General features: G+C 37.5%; 1 protein-coding gene across 1 annotated transcript in view; it reads right to left on the reverse strand.

Annotated features, from left to right (window-relative positions):
• stab2 (stabilin 2) overlaps positions 1-13,283 on the reverse strand; it is a 36,274-nt gene extending 22,991 nt beyond the window's left edge. The window contains exons 1-17 of the mRNA XM_052118777.1: positions 13,124-13,283; positions 12,093-12,217; positions 11,852-11,958; positions 4,286-4,371; positions 4,109-4,175; positions 3,908-4,003; positions 3,687-3,809; positions 3,349-3,545; positions 2,858-2,988; positions 2,086-2,219; positions 1,853-1,935; positions 1,626-1,769; positions 1,241-1,384; positions 1,026-1,088; positions 829-945; positions 646-699; positions 483-563 (exon numbers count right to left, since the gene is read on the reverse strand). Coding sequence (XP_051974737.1) covers positions 483-563; positions 646-699; positions 829-945; positions 1,026-1,088; positions 1,241-1,384; positions 1,626-1,769; positions 1,853-1,935; positions 2,086-2,219; positions 2,858-2,988; positions 3,349-3,545; positions 3,687-3,809; positions 3,908-4,003; positions 4,109-4,175; positions 4,286-4,371; positions 11,852-11,958; positions 12,093-12,217; positions 13,124-13,210 — 1,839 coding nt within the window. The 5' untranslated portion in view covers positions 13,211-13,283. The remainder of the gene's footprint in view (positions 1-482; positions 564-645; positions 700-828; positions 946-1,025; positions 1,089-1,240; positions 1,385-1,625; positions 1,770-1,852; positions 1,936-2,085; positions 2,220-2,857; positions 2,989-3,348; positions 3,546-3,686; positions 3,810-3,907; positions 4,004-4,108; positions 4,176-4,285; positions 4,372-11,851; positions 11,959-12,092; positions 12,218-13,123) is intronic.
• Between the last annotated feature and the right edge of the window lie 5,538 nt (positions 13,284-18,821).

An 18,821-nucleotide genomic window follows, 5' to 3' on the forward strand; every position in this document is an offset into this window, starting at 1 on the left:
TGTATAAGTGTTTAAAAGTTCTTTAGTATTGTGTTCACTTCTTTACCTAACAGCCATTGTGAAATTGTAATGATATTGGAATTTTTATTTAAGAGGACAGAATCACAAAAATAAGACAGTTATTAAACTAGGTGTTTGAAACCAACATAACCACCCTTACAAAAAAATCTAGGGTTCGGCAAACTCTCTGCAAGCTTGCTGCAAATTCGCCACTCATTATTTTCACATGAAAATGAGCTTTGCAGGTACACCACTACCTGTGTAGGCAAACATTTGCAAGGAATCAAAAGCTCATTTCATGTGAAAACAATGAGTGGGAAATTTGCAGCAAGGTTTCAGAAATTTTGCCAGAACTCTCTGGTTTTTGTAAGGGAATAGAAAAAAATATATGTTGCAGTGCATGTAAGCCATGTAAAAAAATAAAAATAAAAATAAAAATATTTGCCAAATTCAGTTAGATATGATAAAATAAGATTACTCACAGCAGCAGTCACATTAAATGTCAGGACCTGTTTGGCCATGCTAACAGCACGAGGGTTTGACGCAATGAAGCTGGCACTCAGCTGCATAAGAAATACAGATAAAGAAATAACATACGGCAAATTATCAAGAATCAGCTTTGAACAAACACATATACACACAAACCTGGGCAGAGGACACTATGTGATTAAACATGAGTTCCAGCAGTTTTGTCTTACCCTAAAATGGGAGAAATCAAAAGAAAATTTGATTTTGAAAGAACATAAAAAGAGAATATAAAAATGACAAAAACAAATTATCATGTAAATTATTATATTTGCTATATAATAAATTATTTAATGTCCTTACCTCCTCAGAGGTAAAGAAGTCTAGATAGCCAGGCTTCAGAAAGGAAAAAGCTATATTCGTTGGAGCAAAAAGTGTGTAAGGTCCCGCTCCTTCCAAAACAGTTGCCAAATTGCTTTTCTGAGAAAAATAAATAGCAGTTAAAGGTCTAGAAGTACATTTGTTTAGGGTTTAATAGTAGCTGTTTAACTTTTTTTTACCTCCAGCAGAGACTTAAACTGAGAGAACTTTCCATTTTCTGAGAGAATCTGCAACAAGTTTTCCTACGAAAAGACAAATGTAGTGGCTCTCATACACAAAAACACGAATGTTTTTTTTTTTTTTATAGTAACAATTTCTGAGTTATTGAGAAATGTGCACAAGAGGCATTTTTAAAGTTTAAAGTTTAAGTAAAAAAAAAAACATCTTCACAAACCTCATTCTTACTTATCACAGTGGAGGGGACTGCTTCCATCAACTTATCAACCAGATGAATAATTCCATTTGAGGCCAATATGTCCGACTCCACAACCGTTGCTTTCTTACGGCTGCCATAAAGTCGTATTTTCACCTGCTGTGCCTTTAAAATTAAAGTTGAATGAAAGTTAGATAGAATTGAATGAATTGTTAGTCAACACAATACACACACACACACACACACACACACACACACACACAAAAACTGTGAAATATAAATAGATTAACTTCTCTGAAGCTCAGCAGGAAAGAGTACGGCTGTTGTATCCTGCACATGCACATCCTCGAAAACAACTGGGTCAAATGCACTCAAACACACACATGTTCTGGATTTAATAACATACATCTGTCATTGATTCTGCAGACATGCCCGTCAGAGTGTAGTAGAGGATTCCCTTCTTCAAAGAGTCTATGTTCAACTCTCCCGCAACCATGTGGAGCTTAGCAAGATAGCGAGCTTTCATCACATTTGCCAGTATGGTTTTCACCTGGAACAGACCAGTGCTTTTAGTATGTGTTTGAACTGAAGTTGTGTACATATGTAGGTGTGTTTTTGTTTTGTCTAACTCACAGTTGTGCCTTTAAAAGCCTTGTTCACTGGCACAAACACAGTAAACGGTCCGAGGGAGATCAGGGGCCATGGCATGACTTTATCTGAAACAGCCGTGTAGAAATACACTGACATGCTGATCTCACTCCATCTCTCTCTCTTTCTTTTTATGTGTTCAATAATGTTATTTAAATGGCAAAATGCCTAAAAACATTCTATTAACTCTGGTATTGGTTCGCCAGCCCATCACTTACCAAACAGCGTAATGGCACTGGAGAGCTGACCCGTCCACTCCCCTCCTGGCTTTGAATTCAGGTCCTGCAACTGCTGAATTATGTTTGGAAGGCATATCTTTCCATTGCCCAAGAAACCTTCACGGCACTTACACCTCGAAAAGGATAGAAATTAGAGTAAAATGTGCACTGTGCAAAAGTCAAAGTCATTTAAATGAAATAGAAAGACAGCAAACAAAATATGATCTTTAACCATAAATTGTCTCAAAGGGATAGTTCACCCAAATATAAAAATGCTCTCATAATTTACTCACCCTCATGCCATCCCAGATGTGTATGAGTTTCTTTCTTCTGCAAATATCTGTAGAAGAATATCTCATTTCTATTGGTCCTTTCAATGCAAGTATACGGTGGCCAGATCTTTGAAGCTCCAAAAATCACTTAAAGGCCACACAATGTAAACGTAATCCATAAGTCTCAAGTTGTTAAATCTATATCTTCAGAATGTGGGTGAGAAACAGATCAATATTTTTTTTTTACCATAAATCTCCACTTTCACATTAAAAATGTGAAAGAAAGTGAAAGTGGAGATTTGTGATACAAATATTGATCTGTTTCTCACCCACACCTATCATATCACTTCCGAAGGTATGGATTTATCCACAGGAGAAGTATGGAATACTTTTATGTGGCCTTTATGTGATTTTTGGAGCTTCAAAGGTCTGGTCACCAGTAAATTATGAGAGAATTTTCATTTTTGGGTGAACGATCCCTCTAAATTAAAGAGACCTACTCTGCAGTTCCTGGTTCTACTGTGACACAGGTGGCATATTTTGGGCAGGAGTCTGGTTTGCACACATCTTTCAGACTGCAGCCATTTCCTTCAATAAACTTCTCAAATCCCTCCAAACATTCACAGTGAGCCTGTGGATGTGAACAAGATTACCACCACACTGAACATTTTAGCAAGGCGTTGCTAAATGGTACGTTCACATAAAAATAGTTCACCCGTATGACTTTCTTTCTTCCGTGGACCACAAAAGGAGATTTTAGGCAGTATGACAGCCACAGTCGCCATTCAGTTTCATTGTATGGAAAAAGATGCAATAAAACTGACTGTTGGCTGAGACAAATATTTAGCCTAGCATTTCCTGTTATGTTCCACAGTAAAAATTAAAGACAAACTGGTTTGGAAAACATGACGGTGAGTAAATGATGCCAGAATTAACATTTTTGGGTTAATTATCCCTTTTAAATATAAAATGTTATAAAACACACACACACCTTTCCAGGACCATCATACACACAGCGTGTGGAGCCAGATGTGCAGTTGCCCAGTTTAGTCTGGCAGGGGTCAATGGGCATGCAAACATGCCCGTCACCACTGTAGCCTTCTGTACATGTGCAGACATGCTGGTTTGGTCCGGTATGCTCACACAATGCAAATTGATGGCACACAACTCTCCTGCAGGGGTTAATTGCTGCATAAAGAATGTGACAAAGACAAGTGATAGAGTTTGAACATCATGGACAATTAATCATGGAAGCCTCTCCTGAAATGTCAATGAACTATCCCTTTAACAAACGTAACCTTTCATTAGCAATGTAAGTGGCATACTCACATGTACATTGGACTCCATCACCTTGATAACCAGGTTTACACTTGCACACAAGTTTCCCAGTTGAGATTTCCTCAATACAACGAGCGTCCGGGCCACATTGCAAAGAAGCACAGGCTGGGAGCTCTGATGACAGAAAACACAAACACACACATGCACACACACACATCTGTTACTCAAATGTCCATTTATCAAATGCACACAGAAATACTTGAATGTCTTACCCTGGTTGCAGTCTACACCAGTGTACCCAGACAGACATGTGCATTGGCCTGTGCCCTTCAGTCCACTGTTACATATGCCATGCTTGCAGCGACACACTGAATATCACAACACACACTCAACAGTCAATGGCAAGACCCAAATGTAACAATCTTGATATATAGAATGCAAAGTTTTTTGTTGTATTTTTGGTGAACTCTCACCATTATTGCATGTTGGTCCATATAAGTTCTCTCCACATTCCTCACAAGCAGTTCCCACAAAACCTGGCTGCAAAAAAAAAAAAAAAAAAAGAAAGAAAAAGAAAATACTCAAGAGTATCATTAGCTGTTCAGAAACAGTATGAGTTAGACAGACTAAGGGAAACGAAGGGAACTTACCGAACATGTGCAAGTTCCATTGCCACCTATACCATCATTGCAGATGCCATTATTACTGCAGGGTGTCGTCGCTGATCCGGGACACTCTATTGACATAAAAAAGAAGGGAAAGAGATAAGGAAAGTTAAGAGAGAGGAAGGAGAGGGAGATATGACCTCTATCTGAATGAAGTTACATGTAAAAAAAAAAAGGAACAAATATAAAGACTTTTGTAGACCTTTGTCATTTTAAATATTTTGTTTCAACCAGTCAAACTGCTAAACTTGAGATTCTTACACTGAAAAAAATAAAAATAAAATAAAAATATATATATATTTATAAATTTACTTCACAACAATATATATATATATATATATATATATATATATTGTTGTGAAGTAAACTTAGCAGAAAATATTAAATAATAAAAGAAATGTATTCAAACATGTAAAAATGAATGCTTTAGCTTATAATTAAATATGTTTTATTTTAATGGGTCATCATGTATAAATATTAAAGTAGAAAACCATGTCATATTTATTAGCTAATTTGAGTAAATTTCAGTGGGAAATAAAACAAGTACGTTTTACTTAACTTTTCGAGTTTGAATAATTAATGAGCTTGCACTGTTTGCAAGATTATTTACACCATATTTATTGTTGATTCTGTTGTTACGTTTGGTAACTTCTTGTTTTATGAAGTTGGAAGTACATTTTCTACACAAAATTACCCGTTCACGCTAAAAATTAAATAAAAATCTGTTAATTGTTATCATCATCATGTTTTGTGCACCAAGTGGGGAGGTCTGAGTACGCAGCTCCATAATGTGCTCCTTTATTCCTGTTTTACACAGCACACCAAAGCAGGGCATTGTCCATGTTAACAAGTGAGGGCATTTCCATCGGAAGCAGTGCGTCAGCCATATGTAAACAAAGCCTGCATTAGATTACACAAGCATCATGTAAATACGATTTCATGACAGTCAAGTTTGTAATACTTATCAATAGCTCACACCTGATAACCATTTTATAACTTTATTTTCTGTATGGAGTGCAGCAGAACACATGTTCTTTTCAAAAAAGTTTTTGTGACACACTGCTTCATTCGGCTCATGCACTGCATCAGTATGCAGTTTAAAACTGGTGTTAACCAGTAATGAAAAGTGATGTTGTTTACTAGACTACATAGCCTGCATGGAGCTTTTCAGAGGAAAGCTTACATATGTCATGTGGTATGTTATTTTACGTGTTAACAAAGAAAATTACAGATCTGGAATGTTCTAGTAAAATGTTCCTTTAAAATGCACTAAGCTTATTTAAATGAAATGTACATTAGATTTGTAAATAAAAATTAAGTAAATGTTTATGTTAAATTTACTCTCTAACTTCAAAGGTGCAGTATGTAAGATTCAGAAAAACCTTGTTTTTAATGACACCTGTGGCCATTAAGTGAACTGCAGCCAGCTACCTGTTGCTCGTGCTCATGCTCGTGCACATACTCCATAAGGAAGCGAGCAAGTGAGCATCGACCAAAACAATGACGTAACCTACAAAGAGACTAAATGTTATTCACCGACATCATGTTGACAGATGAGGTAGCATAATTTAAATTACGCAGTTATGATTGTTTTACTACAAACTTTGAGATTGTATAATATATGTGACTCTCCAGTGCTGGAACTGGGCTAAAACAAAGTGTGGATATAGGTCTGACTATACAAGACTGTAGTTTGAAGTAATCACTTTACTTTGCATGATACATTGACTGCATTTATATGATATATATATGTTGGCATTAGCTTGCTAGCCAGCTTTATCAATAGTTGTTAGCTAAATTTGGTAAATTATGACAGTAGCTGTTTCTAAAATAGACTGCACTTTATAAATATGTTGACACAATACAGTATTGATGTGTTTCCATCACAACTGTCATTTTTATATATCGAGGCGCTATTGTTTTATAATAATAGAATGTATATATTTACTATGAATGTATATATTGCGTACGGTCATAAAAACGCATTTGTGCATGGAACTACTTTCTTACATGACGAAACAGAATCTGCCGTTGCTGGTTCAAACCAAACAATGCGTCCAAACCTTCGTTAGTAATTCAAAAATGTCACTTCAGAAATAGTATCATGACTTGTGATGTTTCGAACAAGTTATTGGATAAACAAGGATGGATTTGTGTGTGTTTGTGTGTGTGAGTGAGAGAGAAAGAGAGAGATGGAGCATGTGCAATCACCTGTTGCCACTCCCAAGCAGAGATGCTGTCAGCTTTCTGAAGATCAGCTTTCTCAGTGGAAAAATAGCATCAAATTGGGGGTATTTCTCTGTATTTCGTGGTAGCTGGAGGGCAAGATTCGATCTCTATAGACACCGCAATGTCCTCCACCATTTTAAACAGCACACATTGTGTAATTAATCAGTCTGTTGTGTCTCTCAGCTGTGATGAGCCGTAATGCTGAAGTTGTTCGTTTAAAGCCGTTTCCTAGCTTTCATAGAATAGTAGTAATACAAGTGACCACATAGAGCTGTTGTATGTAAACGGATGATGCGGATTCACTTTACATCACCTAACTGGCTACACAAATTATCTTTTGCCACCACCTGCTGGCTAACATATGTAATGTAAAAAAATAAATAAAAAAAAAGACAAACAGTAGCTCTTAACACATATGCACTGCCTTTACACTTTAGTTTAGAACGGCACGATCACAAGTGGAGTGATACACACACAGTGAAGCATCGGAGTGCTGATGGTGTCAGACCATCAGTGCTCATGGAACGTCGCTCGTCCAATCAGATTCGAGGACCAGAACTAACTGTTGTATATTGTAGTTTAGCTAAAATTACACAGATCAATGCTCATGGCACTATATTTCTCATGCTTTGCTATTATGTAAGCTTACCTGTCCAATAAGAAGAACACCAATTCAGGTTCGGTTTTGATCCCCAAAACCTCAACCACGATCATGTTCCTGCTTAGCCAGACTGGATTCAGTAGATTATTATATTTTTGTGTAAGAGTCGTTGTTGTGCTCGGAGCCGGACGTTTGCTAGATTCCATCTCTAAGATAATGTTACTTAGTGTTGCATTTTGTTGTCGCTGTTGAATAGCGGAAGAGAAGAAATTACTGTCTGAGGTAAGGCTCTCGGGAGCATGCATAAACGTCACATCCTTTGGATTTTCCCGGCAAAAGCGACCCGCTCCCTTCACATGAAAATATGTCTACAGGATTTAACAGGCATTCAAGGAATTCCGGGAAGGGCTAATTTATTAAGTTGCGTTACAAGCCATTCACACATTGGCACATATTATATGAAAATTGTTATATATTTCACCATTCAATTAAGATTGTCATAAAATTACTGTAAGTAGATTTCACTTAATTTTATACCATTCAGACTAAATTATACCATTTACACTTTAAAAAGTTTAAAAACTTGCTGAGAAAAAAAACACTTTTTTTCAGTGTATCATAAAATGACCTTTCAGTAGTTTGTTAATTCAATTTCACAATGCACACTTTCGGCCATTTTTACACTTAACCAAATAGTCCAAATCTCAGATCAGTGGTTTGCTGTAATTGATCTGAGGTCAGTATTCATATTGAGAATTATTGGAGGTCAGTGTGTTTGCAGAGACTGACTTGAGGTCAATATGTTGACGTGACTGGTCTGAGATCTGTGTTTTCTGATACAAATTTGACCTGTATATTTTGAGTGCATTTTCATTGATTTGAGGTCTGTGGGTTTGCCGAGACTAGTCTGAAATCAGTTGGTTTGCTAAGACTGATCTGTTTGCTGTAGGGTTGCCAACTTTTTGCCACACAAATACAGGACGCTTGAGTATTTCAATATGGGAATGGGGGCCTCCTTAAACATTTTGCCACTAAAATCCGGGACAATGGGCATCCCGTATGTTACGGCTTAATTTCTGCCGGAAAAGGGAACGTTCCGGCTAATACAAGACAGTTGAAAACCCTAGTGTTTCAAGGTCCTTGTACTCTCTCAATGAGGATGTGGAGGGTCAGGTGAACAGTTCTTGTTATTCTTTATTTTTACAAAGCTTTTCAGCCCATGCAAACACACACACACACACACACACACACACACACACACACACACACACACACACACACACACACAGCTCTCTCGCTCCCTCCAGCGGTCTGGATTGCCCTTTAAATCCCTTTTTGCTCTCACTGCAAACACAAAACAGCTGTTAGAGGTGATTTCCTACAGAAGTCAATTCTCACTGCACTCTCTCGGTGTCGCTCTCCACAGACTTAACTCGGTCACGCCCCCATCACCACATCTAGTTTATTGAGACTTCTCTGAGGTCAGTGTGCTTACTGAGACTGATTTTAAGTCAGTGGATGTGCTAAGACTGATCTGGGGTCAGCGAGTTTGTTTCAGATCTGAAAACTGTTTGCTGAAACTGATCAAAGATTACTTTGTTTGTTGTGACTGAACTGAGGTCAGTGGGTTTGCTGAAACTGATCAAAGATTTGTTTGTTTGTTGTGACTGATCTGAGGTCAATGGGTATGGGGTAATATGGGCTCTGAGAGAGGATATGAGTTAGCAGAGTTTTCTATTCTTCAAACAGCCCCTCCACTGTTCCACTGACCCTCACTCCTCTTTTCCTTCCCGCAATTCTCGCTACGAACACTTCGTTCTGACAAAATCACTGAGATCAGAGCCTTCCCAGTACACACACACACACACACACACACACACACACACACACACACACACACACACACACACACACACACACACATGTTGGGTTTCCATGTTTTATGAGGAATGTCCATAGACATAATGGTTTTTATACTGTACAAACTTTATATTCTATCCCCTAAACCAAACCCCTAATCTTAACCATCACAGAAAACTTTCAGCATTTTTACATTTTCAAAAAACATAATTTCTAATGATTTATAAGATGTTTTCCTCATGGGGACCGACAAAATGTCCCCACAACGTCAAAAAATGTGGGTTTTACTATCCTTATGGGGACATTTGGTCTCCACAAAGTGATAAACACACACACACACACATATTAGACACAGATTCAACATAACATAAAACAACACTCCCAGCACATAGAGACAATCAGTTATGAGCAGAGATTCTGAGACGAAAATTAGGCAGAACGTTAACCTCAATCACTATTTACATTCTTTGTAAGATGCAATGAAAGTAAATATTGACTGACAACCATACTGCCGAACATCTCTTTCTGTGTTCCACAGGAAAAATGTGAGGCCATGTGGGACTGGAACAATCTTTGGGACAAACCTGAGTAAATTATGACAGAATTTTCATTTTGGGGTGAACTATGCATTTTACTAACTTAACCAGGACTTGGTCAACCACCAGAAAGACCATGCTGGTTGACCAACATTTTTACTGGTGATAATGGTAATGCTTGATCACCGGTTAGAACAGCACTAACCAGCAGGAACTAGCATGGACAAGCACATCTAGACCTTCAAACAGGTTTAGACAAGGATCATTATTCTTGTTGTTCTCTGTTAATCTGATTTTAGGTCAGTCTCAACATATACTTGTCAAATATGAGATCAGATGCCAGAAAACAAACATCTGACAAGTCTCAAAATACGTATTTCCTCCAACAATGCTTCTCTAAGCTTCCATAACGCTGACCAATCTCATAAACTTCAAAGGTCAAATCAATTAACTTCTGAGAAACAATGCAGGAAGTTCTGATGATAACAGACAAAAGAGATGAAGACAACATACGGTAACTTAAGTGCTTGACTCAGCTAACTCATAGTGGGGTCTGTTTGAGTGGTGACAGACAGAGGAAATTCTGGAAATGAGACCTCTGCATGATGGTCAGCACATTCCAGCGGTGAACAGAGCTGCCATATCTCTCTTGGAGGGAAGGAAGTCCGCAAGTTGCTTTTTCCACAACTGCCCAAAGCTTCCTCTCATAGAGTGTTACAAGACAAATGTGAGCAGACACACAATAATATGCCAATTTATATGTACAGTATTGGGAGCTCCGACAGGAAAAACAATTGCGATGTGTACATAAATATGTAAAAAAAAATGGAAACAGAGAAGCAAAACCACAGATACACAAACACACTGTGCTTTCACTATAGAAGACCACAGTCAGACATACAGGATTTATATGCCTAGTCAAACCATAACGGAATGCTAATGGAATTTTTATCATAATTTGGAAACAATCCTAAAGAATCTTATAGGGATCACGTAAGAATTTTCTAAGAATCAAGTAAGATCCTGCTGGATAAACTGGAATTCCTAGTTTTCAGTTTATTACGAAAGTAATGCTAATGGCATTTCCATCATAATTTGTAACCAATCCAAAAGGGTCTTATTGGGACCAATTTAAAATCCTTTATCCTTTATACTTTAAAACCCTCTGAATTCTCCTAGAGATCAACGGATTCTTATTTTAAATAGAATCTTTAGCACCAGTTCCAAATTGTGATAGAAATTCCATTAGCATTCTTTTAGGACTTTTCAAATAGGGATGGTAATAATAATGTTGCTAATTCTATATTTTACACTCTAAACACTAGTTCTTTTCCCAGGAGGAACTGATGCTTCCGCTTGTTTGTTTACAGACTTTGTTAGTGTTCTGATAGGGATAGTTCCTGTACAACTCTTCCGATCAAAATATTCCCTGAGCGTCTCTTCCCTCACAGAATGGAGGAAATACCAAATGCCATTCAAAATGTGTAAAAATCGGATAAGGACACAATAAAGGAAGAAAAAAGTATATAGTTAATTATTAACACAAGTTTAATTACATATCACATGATATAATGAAGCCTTCCACAGGGAAGCTTAATGCAAGCAATGTAGTCTTTAGACTGCACACGCAGACCTCAACACTTGGTGCACAAAACATGATAATGGTCACAATCAACTGATAACTTATTTGATCATGAATAGGCATGCCTAATTTTGATTAGAAAATTACCTTCAGACTTCCCAATACAAGAAGTGACCAAATGTAATATCAAAATCATAAATATATACAAAGTGAATAAACTTGCAAACAGTGAAACCATGCATGCTCATTAATTATATATGCATGGTGCATGCTGGGAATACCAGCTCTGAAAATGTAAACTGTACTTATGTTATTTACCTGTGCAATTTACTCAATTTAGCAAATACATTTGACAAGGTTTTCTACTTTAGAATTAGTACATGATGATGCATTGTAAAGATAGCAAACAATCAGAATTAATATTTACTTATAAGCTAGAGCAGTAATTTAAATAAATTAAATAAACCGAGTACAATGTAGACTTAACTTAATATTTTCAAGTTCACTCTAATTTATTTAATGCAGAAAGTACTTAATCTTTACTGCTATTTTTACTTCACCACAAAAAATATTTTTAGATTGGTATTTATATTACATTAGAAGTATTTATTGGTGTCATAGTGCTATGGCATATAATTTATTTATTTATTTTTACACAATTCTTCATAAACAACTAAAGCTATCTTCTTCATAATATTACACTGTGCTTTCTGCTTAAATGTTTCTATGGGAAGAAAACTCACCATTGCAGTCAATGCCCCAGTAACCTGGACAACACTGAGGCTCCACTATGTCTTTAAAACACTCAAATGAACAGCCCTGGACACTCAAAGTGGCTGTGACAAGATATCTACACACACAAAAAGAGATTATTCATCTCTGAATTCAAGCTATACTGTTGTATGTATATTTGAATATAGCTCAGGGCAGGACACTTGCAGAAATCTATTTCTCTGATTCACTCTCACACATGCACACATTCACCTGCAGTCCCTTTTGCTCTTTCCAGGTGACTTGGTGTAGTTATTGGGACACTTCATGAAATATGTCAAGGAACAGGAATGACACTCGGATTTAGTCACCACGTGTACGTTCACACCACAGCGGTTCTGATAACGACACACATGTCAACACAATCATACATAACATTATTCACATTTCCACAATAAGAGCATTTTCCAAGGAGATTTGCCTGATTTGTTCATGAATTTACAGCTGGCCAGTCAAATTCTTAAAATAATTTTACCCAGGCCAGCACTTCACAGTGCACATCAGCCAAAACCACAAGACAAACCAAAGAGGTTTGAATGAAACCTTATGTCTTAAAGGGCTGCACTGACAACATCAGTGTCAGAAATAAACTTTTCCAATAAGGGGCATTGTTTTCCCCTTGAAATAGTTTTTTATGGACATTTTTTCCCTTTATGGGGGCCATTTTACGGCACATTTGTTTCTTTCAATACAAAACATGACATAATTTGACAACATTTTCAAATATACTTAGTATATACAATTTAATTAATTAATTAAAATACAATTTTAATTATCAACTTGTGCCCTTGTAACAGTAATTGTTGACTCTGAACCACATACATATTTTTTTATGACCACAGAGAAGTAAACAACTAAACATATATAACGTTTTTGTTTCAGGAAAACAATTACATTGGCTTTTCCCTGGTAATGGATTTGAACATTAACATCAAAGCGTAAACTGTGTTTATGTTGTTCTGTGCCTGCATGTAGCCTGGCATATATAAATATGTGTAAACAGGAAATAGAAGTAGAGATTTGTTTGATTTGCTCAACTGAGTCAGATCCCAACTGTCCAGCAGGAACTAATCCAAAACAAACTACCTTTCATATTCAAAATACCAAATTTATCCAATTTGTCTTTCAGAGAGAAATAGGGAATATCAGACATTTATAAACCTTAAAGAATTTCTGTCTGTCACCTTCTGAGCATCCACCATATTTGGTGCACATTTGCAAGTGTGTATGTAAGTATATCTCACCTCAGATGTTGCACCAGGCACCCAGAGTATCTCAGTTCCCATCAGCAGCAGCAAACTTCCACATATTGACTTTAATCTGAACTCCATTGTAATTACACTAATTCTATTACTCTCTCTTTCTAACTCTCTGGGAGGCTCTGCACCAGACTGTGGCCACACTTTTTGGCCTTCTGCTTTTTCAACAGCCCTCCCTCTCTTCTTTCCTGTACCACAACAACACAAGAGTCAGTGGGCGACACCTTCCCCTAACATTTTGGACACATCCCTCAATTCCTGACATATATTATACATGAAAACTTGTTACTCTTTCAGTAACATATACCACTTAACAAGTCAGTTAAACTAGAGAATGGATAATGTGATACATCCATGATATTATGTTAAGATCACTTGTGGAAATAAGATTTTACATGTGCCGAGTTGGCATGCATGATCTTGGAGAATATTGTGCATTAGGCATTGGTACAGCACATTTAAGACAATTTCAAGAGAAGCTTGTTCATCTAGGCCTGCCAATCATATGCCAAGTATATACAGTAGCAAGAAAAAATATGTGAACCCTATGAAATTAATTGGTCATAAAATGTGATCTCAGCTTCATCAAAGTCACAAGTATAGACAAACACAATGTGCTTAAGATAACAACACACAAACAATAATAATCGTTCCTGTCTTTATTGGACATATCCCATTAAACATTCACAATGCTGATGAAAAAGTAAGTGAACACTTGGATTTAATAACTGGTCGATTCGATCCTTTGACAGTAATAACCTCAACCAAGTTCATCAGTCCACAAACCATTTTCCCAGTAGCGTTGTGGAGTGTCAAACTTGGTCTTTGGCAAACTTCAGGTGCACAGCATTGTTTCTGATGGAAAGTAGAGGCTTCTTTCGTGGTGTCCTGCCATGGACATCATGCCTGTTTAATGTTTTCCATATGGCAGACTCATGAAAAAAGATGTTATCCAGTTCCAATGATTCCTTCAAATCTTTAGCTGTGGGTTCTTTTTTTCTCATTGAGCATTCTGCCGTGTGCTCATCAAGTCATTTGGCTAGACGGACACTTCTAGGGAGAGTAGCAACAGTACAAAATCACAGTACTTTTGTTGATGTCATTAGCTTATGAGTTTACATACTTTTTCTTGCCACTGTAGAAGCGGCTGCTTCCCTTGCATCGGTGACAATTCTTTCTGGCATCCCTTCACCTCCCCATCTCCACCTTTATATTTCATAATGCCTATACTGAATATTACTGGGGGTCTCAGAGCTCAAGTCCAGTCCTGTGCTCAAGCCCCTCCGTTATCAACAACATGCCAAAATCCATTTACTTTAATGTGCCCCAGAACTATATGAACTAGTGAACTGGCAATTGTTTTGCCAAAGCCTAGAAATATGGAAATGAGCTGATTAATTTTCAGAACTGTGTGTGAATGTACTTGCACTGCAAAATAAAATAAAAAACATAATAATAATTCATGTAACCTAAAATGTTATTCAAGTGGTAACACCTAAATTAACTGCTTCTATATAACTATATTATTTAATATGACTAAATAAACCTTTATACATTGGTTAGAGAAGGAAAAAATTAGGTAATAATTTCAAATGACTACTTTTTATAGTGTGGTTTTAGTTTGGGGACATAATTATCACCAAAAGTGAGCTAAATCTATATCCTTAACGTTGTGACATCTAAATTAACTGGTTTTATTCAATCTAAAACAAATTTTCTTTAATCTGATTACATTTAAGTCACAAATTAGGTTACATATACTGTATATACTTAATAATATGTATAAATACATCCTTGAGGTAATAACAGCACTGTTTTTATGTATTTACCCTTTTAAGAAAACACTAGAAGTCTATAGTATGCCCTCATTAATTTAAGTAAATGTGTGTGCGTACCTATATGTGTGTATGTGTGTACAATGTACTGAAAAAATAGAGCTAATGACAGAAGAATCACAGGATGTCCTCACTCATAAATAAGCCAAGTGTTCAGGTGAAGATACCCTGTCACACACACTTCCTGTATGTCCTGCTGCATCATGACTTTCCTCTTCCAGTTACAGAATGTACTTACTAAGGAATTCCTTCTAGACCACATATGTTTGTGCCTGTGTTGAGGAGGAAGTTGTGTAAGTATATATGAGATTTTATAATTATAAGTGTGTGTATACAATATGCTTTTATTTTTAACATTGCTAAAGTGTTGCTTGTTTTCTTGCCCAACCGCACATGTAAACAAATAAAGGGCACTTGATGAGCACCAACACAATTGTCTCTTCCAATAGCCAAAAGAGTTGATCCACTATATAAAATTAACTCCCGAACAATTGTACCACCACAACCACAAGAAAACAATGCCCTACAATATAAAAACAGCCCTCTGTACGAACCACAATAATTGGTTTGGTTAGGGTTAGGATGCCCTGGATTCTTTACTCATCATCTTAGAATTATTTGACCAATAGTCAACTTTCAATCAAAAGGATTATTTCAGATCATTTTCCATCCATTCAAGACCACTGATCGTATTTAAAAACAAACAAAGACCTAAGACCTTTAGAGATATTACCTCACAATTAATTATAAACAGTTAGTGTGTGTATGCGTTTGTATATATATAATTTAACATAGAGCTACATAAATGAACACAAATCATAACTTGATACAGAATAATAACCCCCAATTAAAAAACAGCTATTACATTACCAAACATTTCCCAAGCCTTGCATAGACCTACACCATTAATTATTAAAATACAACAAAAGCTGGTCACAAAGCACAAGCACAAATACTCACTGCACACTTTATTAGGAACACCTGTATGCCTATTATTCATGAAATTATCTATTCAGCCAATTTTGTGGCAGCAGTGCAATGCATAAAATCATGCAGATACGGGTCAGGAGCTTCAGTTAATGACCAACCATTAGAATAGGGAAAAATGTGATCTCTGTGATTTTGATCCTTGGTGATTGGTGCCATACGGGCTTGTTTGAGTATTTCTGTAACTGCTGATCTCCTGGGATTTTTGCACACAACAGTCTCTAGAGTTTACTCAGAATGGTGCAAGAAACAAAAAACATCCAGTGAGTGGCAGTTTTGAAGTCAGAAACACCTTGTTAATGAAAGAGGTCAATGGAGAATGGCCAGACTGGTCTGAGCTGACAGAAAGGCTCCGGTAACTCAGATAACCCCTCTGTACAATTGTAGTGAGCACTATAGCATCTCAGAATGCAAGACACATCGAACCTTGAAGCAAATGGGCTACAACAGCAGAAGGCCACATCGGGCACTTTATTAGGACCATAGTTTTCCTGATAAAGTGCTAAGTGAGTGTATATTTATATATCATTGACTAAATGTAATTAAAATAACATGTAAACAAGTGGTCTGTTTAAACATAGTATAAATATACTGTACATAGTCCTAAACAGGTAACTCAAAGGAACATTGTAAAGTGATCAATGGAAAGGAGGAGGCGAGAACCGGCTTTTTCAATATAAATAATAGTTTAATGATAAACTTAAAAGACAACATAAACACACACGACGGACATGTCCATAAACGATCTCTCTCTCCCGCACGATCCTCTGCAGTCGACCTTTATCCCTCACGGAGGCTTAATTAGCCTAATATGGGACCGGGTGTGTAGGATCACGACCCGGCCCCGCCCTCCGCCCTGCCACAAACACTAATCTCTCCAAGGGTAACCATAATTAACATAAAACTCCATAACTGACACAAAACAGAACTTGAAATAGAATTATAGCCCCCAATTAAATTAATTGTCAATTAAATGACAACTATTAACATTTCCAAACAGTCCTCAAACATTGCATATAACTACATTCATTAATTATTCAAATACAACAGAAAAAAGCTAGTCCCAAAGCATAACCAACAACAGCAGGCATTGAAAAATATATGTATATTCGTATATGACTATTATGGTAGAAAACCAAAGTGAAGATCGCCATTTGCTCCACTACGTGGCTTTACTTTCAGCATGACACATGTGAAATCTTTTGCAACGTGACGTCTGATAGCAGTTGCCTCAACAGCTTTGGGGGGTAAAGCACCAGCTTGTGTATAGAGAGCTAGATCGGCAGATGAGAATAGTAAGGATCATCCCTTGTCAATGATTGTCTCTAACAGCTGTTTGATTATGCAGTAAGACGAGACAGAGTAAAAACGAGCCAGACGCCAGTGTGGGATGAGAGTGCTGCGAGAGAGTGTTTTTGATCTGATAAACATACCATTTGAGTTTAAGTTCACTGTTCCCGATTCCTCCTTTCTCACCCCAAGAACCCGATTATTTTATACTGGTGCCTAAACCCGAGAAAAAGTAGGAAGAGTGTTGTCATAGAGTCCTCCTCATTGATGAAATCATCGGGGCCCTTGCAGAGATTCAGGAAACTCACCACCAAGCCCTCCTGGCTCAGGAACTCGGTTCTAGGAACTCTCATGACTGATCACATCTCATGACTGATCAGCTTCCAGCGGAAACTCACCTGGCCAATGAGGACCTGAAAAAGGCCATCCTACAGCACATTGGGCATAAACCGGAACAACACAGCCAGCGATTCTGCTCCCTGAGGCTGGAGGAAGTCGGACGCCCATTTGTGTACGCTCAGCTGCTCCGCGATGCCTGCCAGAGGTGGGTCCTGGCCCAGGAGGATCGCAACGTCAGGTGTTTGACAGATCTGATTGTACAGCAGCAACTCACCGGCCATTTGCCGAAGAGAACTGCAGAGTGGGTCCAGTGCCATCACCCGGCAACGCTGGATGATACTGTCCAGCTATTGGAGTACCATTTGGCGGCCTTTCCGGGGCCTAGCGAGCCCCCTTCTTCATCTCTCTCTCCCCCTCTGCCCCGGAGATGGGGAGTTCCCACTCGATACTGGCTCCTTGGCTGCGGCGTCAGACTTTAATATAACCCTCTTATGTTTATATTAATTTATTAAAATGTCAAGACACTGCTGATGTAAATTTGTAAAGGGATAATTGATATCTTAAATACTGTTTCCATGGCAATGCATTCATTTTTATTATTCCTTTCTTCCTATATTTGGGTGTTTTTGAGGCACTTGGATTTCTTAAAATTTCATTTTTTTTTTTTCAAAATTTTACACACACATCAGACCGCTGGCCATTTTATCTGGGCAAAAGTTCACGCATGGGTGAGTGGGGGGGCTCTGCAATGCTCCCTTTAAAATGGGTGTGTAAGACGGCCTCTGTAGCACTCCCATTTTCACACACAGTCACCAAAATGGGTACTTATATAGTTCTCATAAAGCCAGACAACTTACGTAATTATAGTCTTTAGGTCCACCCAACAAGAAGCCAGCCATTTTTAATTTTTGGAATATTGCATTCTCTGAACTTTGAAATACTCCTCCTAGTTGATTCATGAGACGGTCACCACATTTAGACAACATTATGGCAAGACACTGAAGATGCTAAATTGTGAACATATTTTTGATGTATCGAACGGTGTTGCCATGGTGAGGCATTCGATTAATGGTGGAAAATGGGATACAAGTTGTGTCTCATACCTTCTGTGTGCAATGTGTGATTTCAATCAAAATTGAGATGTATGTTTAGACTTGGGGGCTGATCACATGGATTTGACTATTTTGGGTCACGGTCATAGCGCCACCACCTGGCAGCAGGAAGTGTAGATC

This window comes from Xyrauchen texanus, chromosome 45 (genome assembly GCF_025860055.1).
Source record: "Xyrauchen texanus isolate HMW12.3.18 chromosome 45, RBS_HiC_50CHRs, whole genome shotgun sequence".
NCBI classification, from domain to species: domain Eukaryota; kingdom Metazoa; phylum Chordata; class Actinopteri; order Cypriniformes; family Catostomidae; genus Xyrauchen; species Xyrauchen texanus.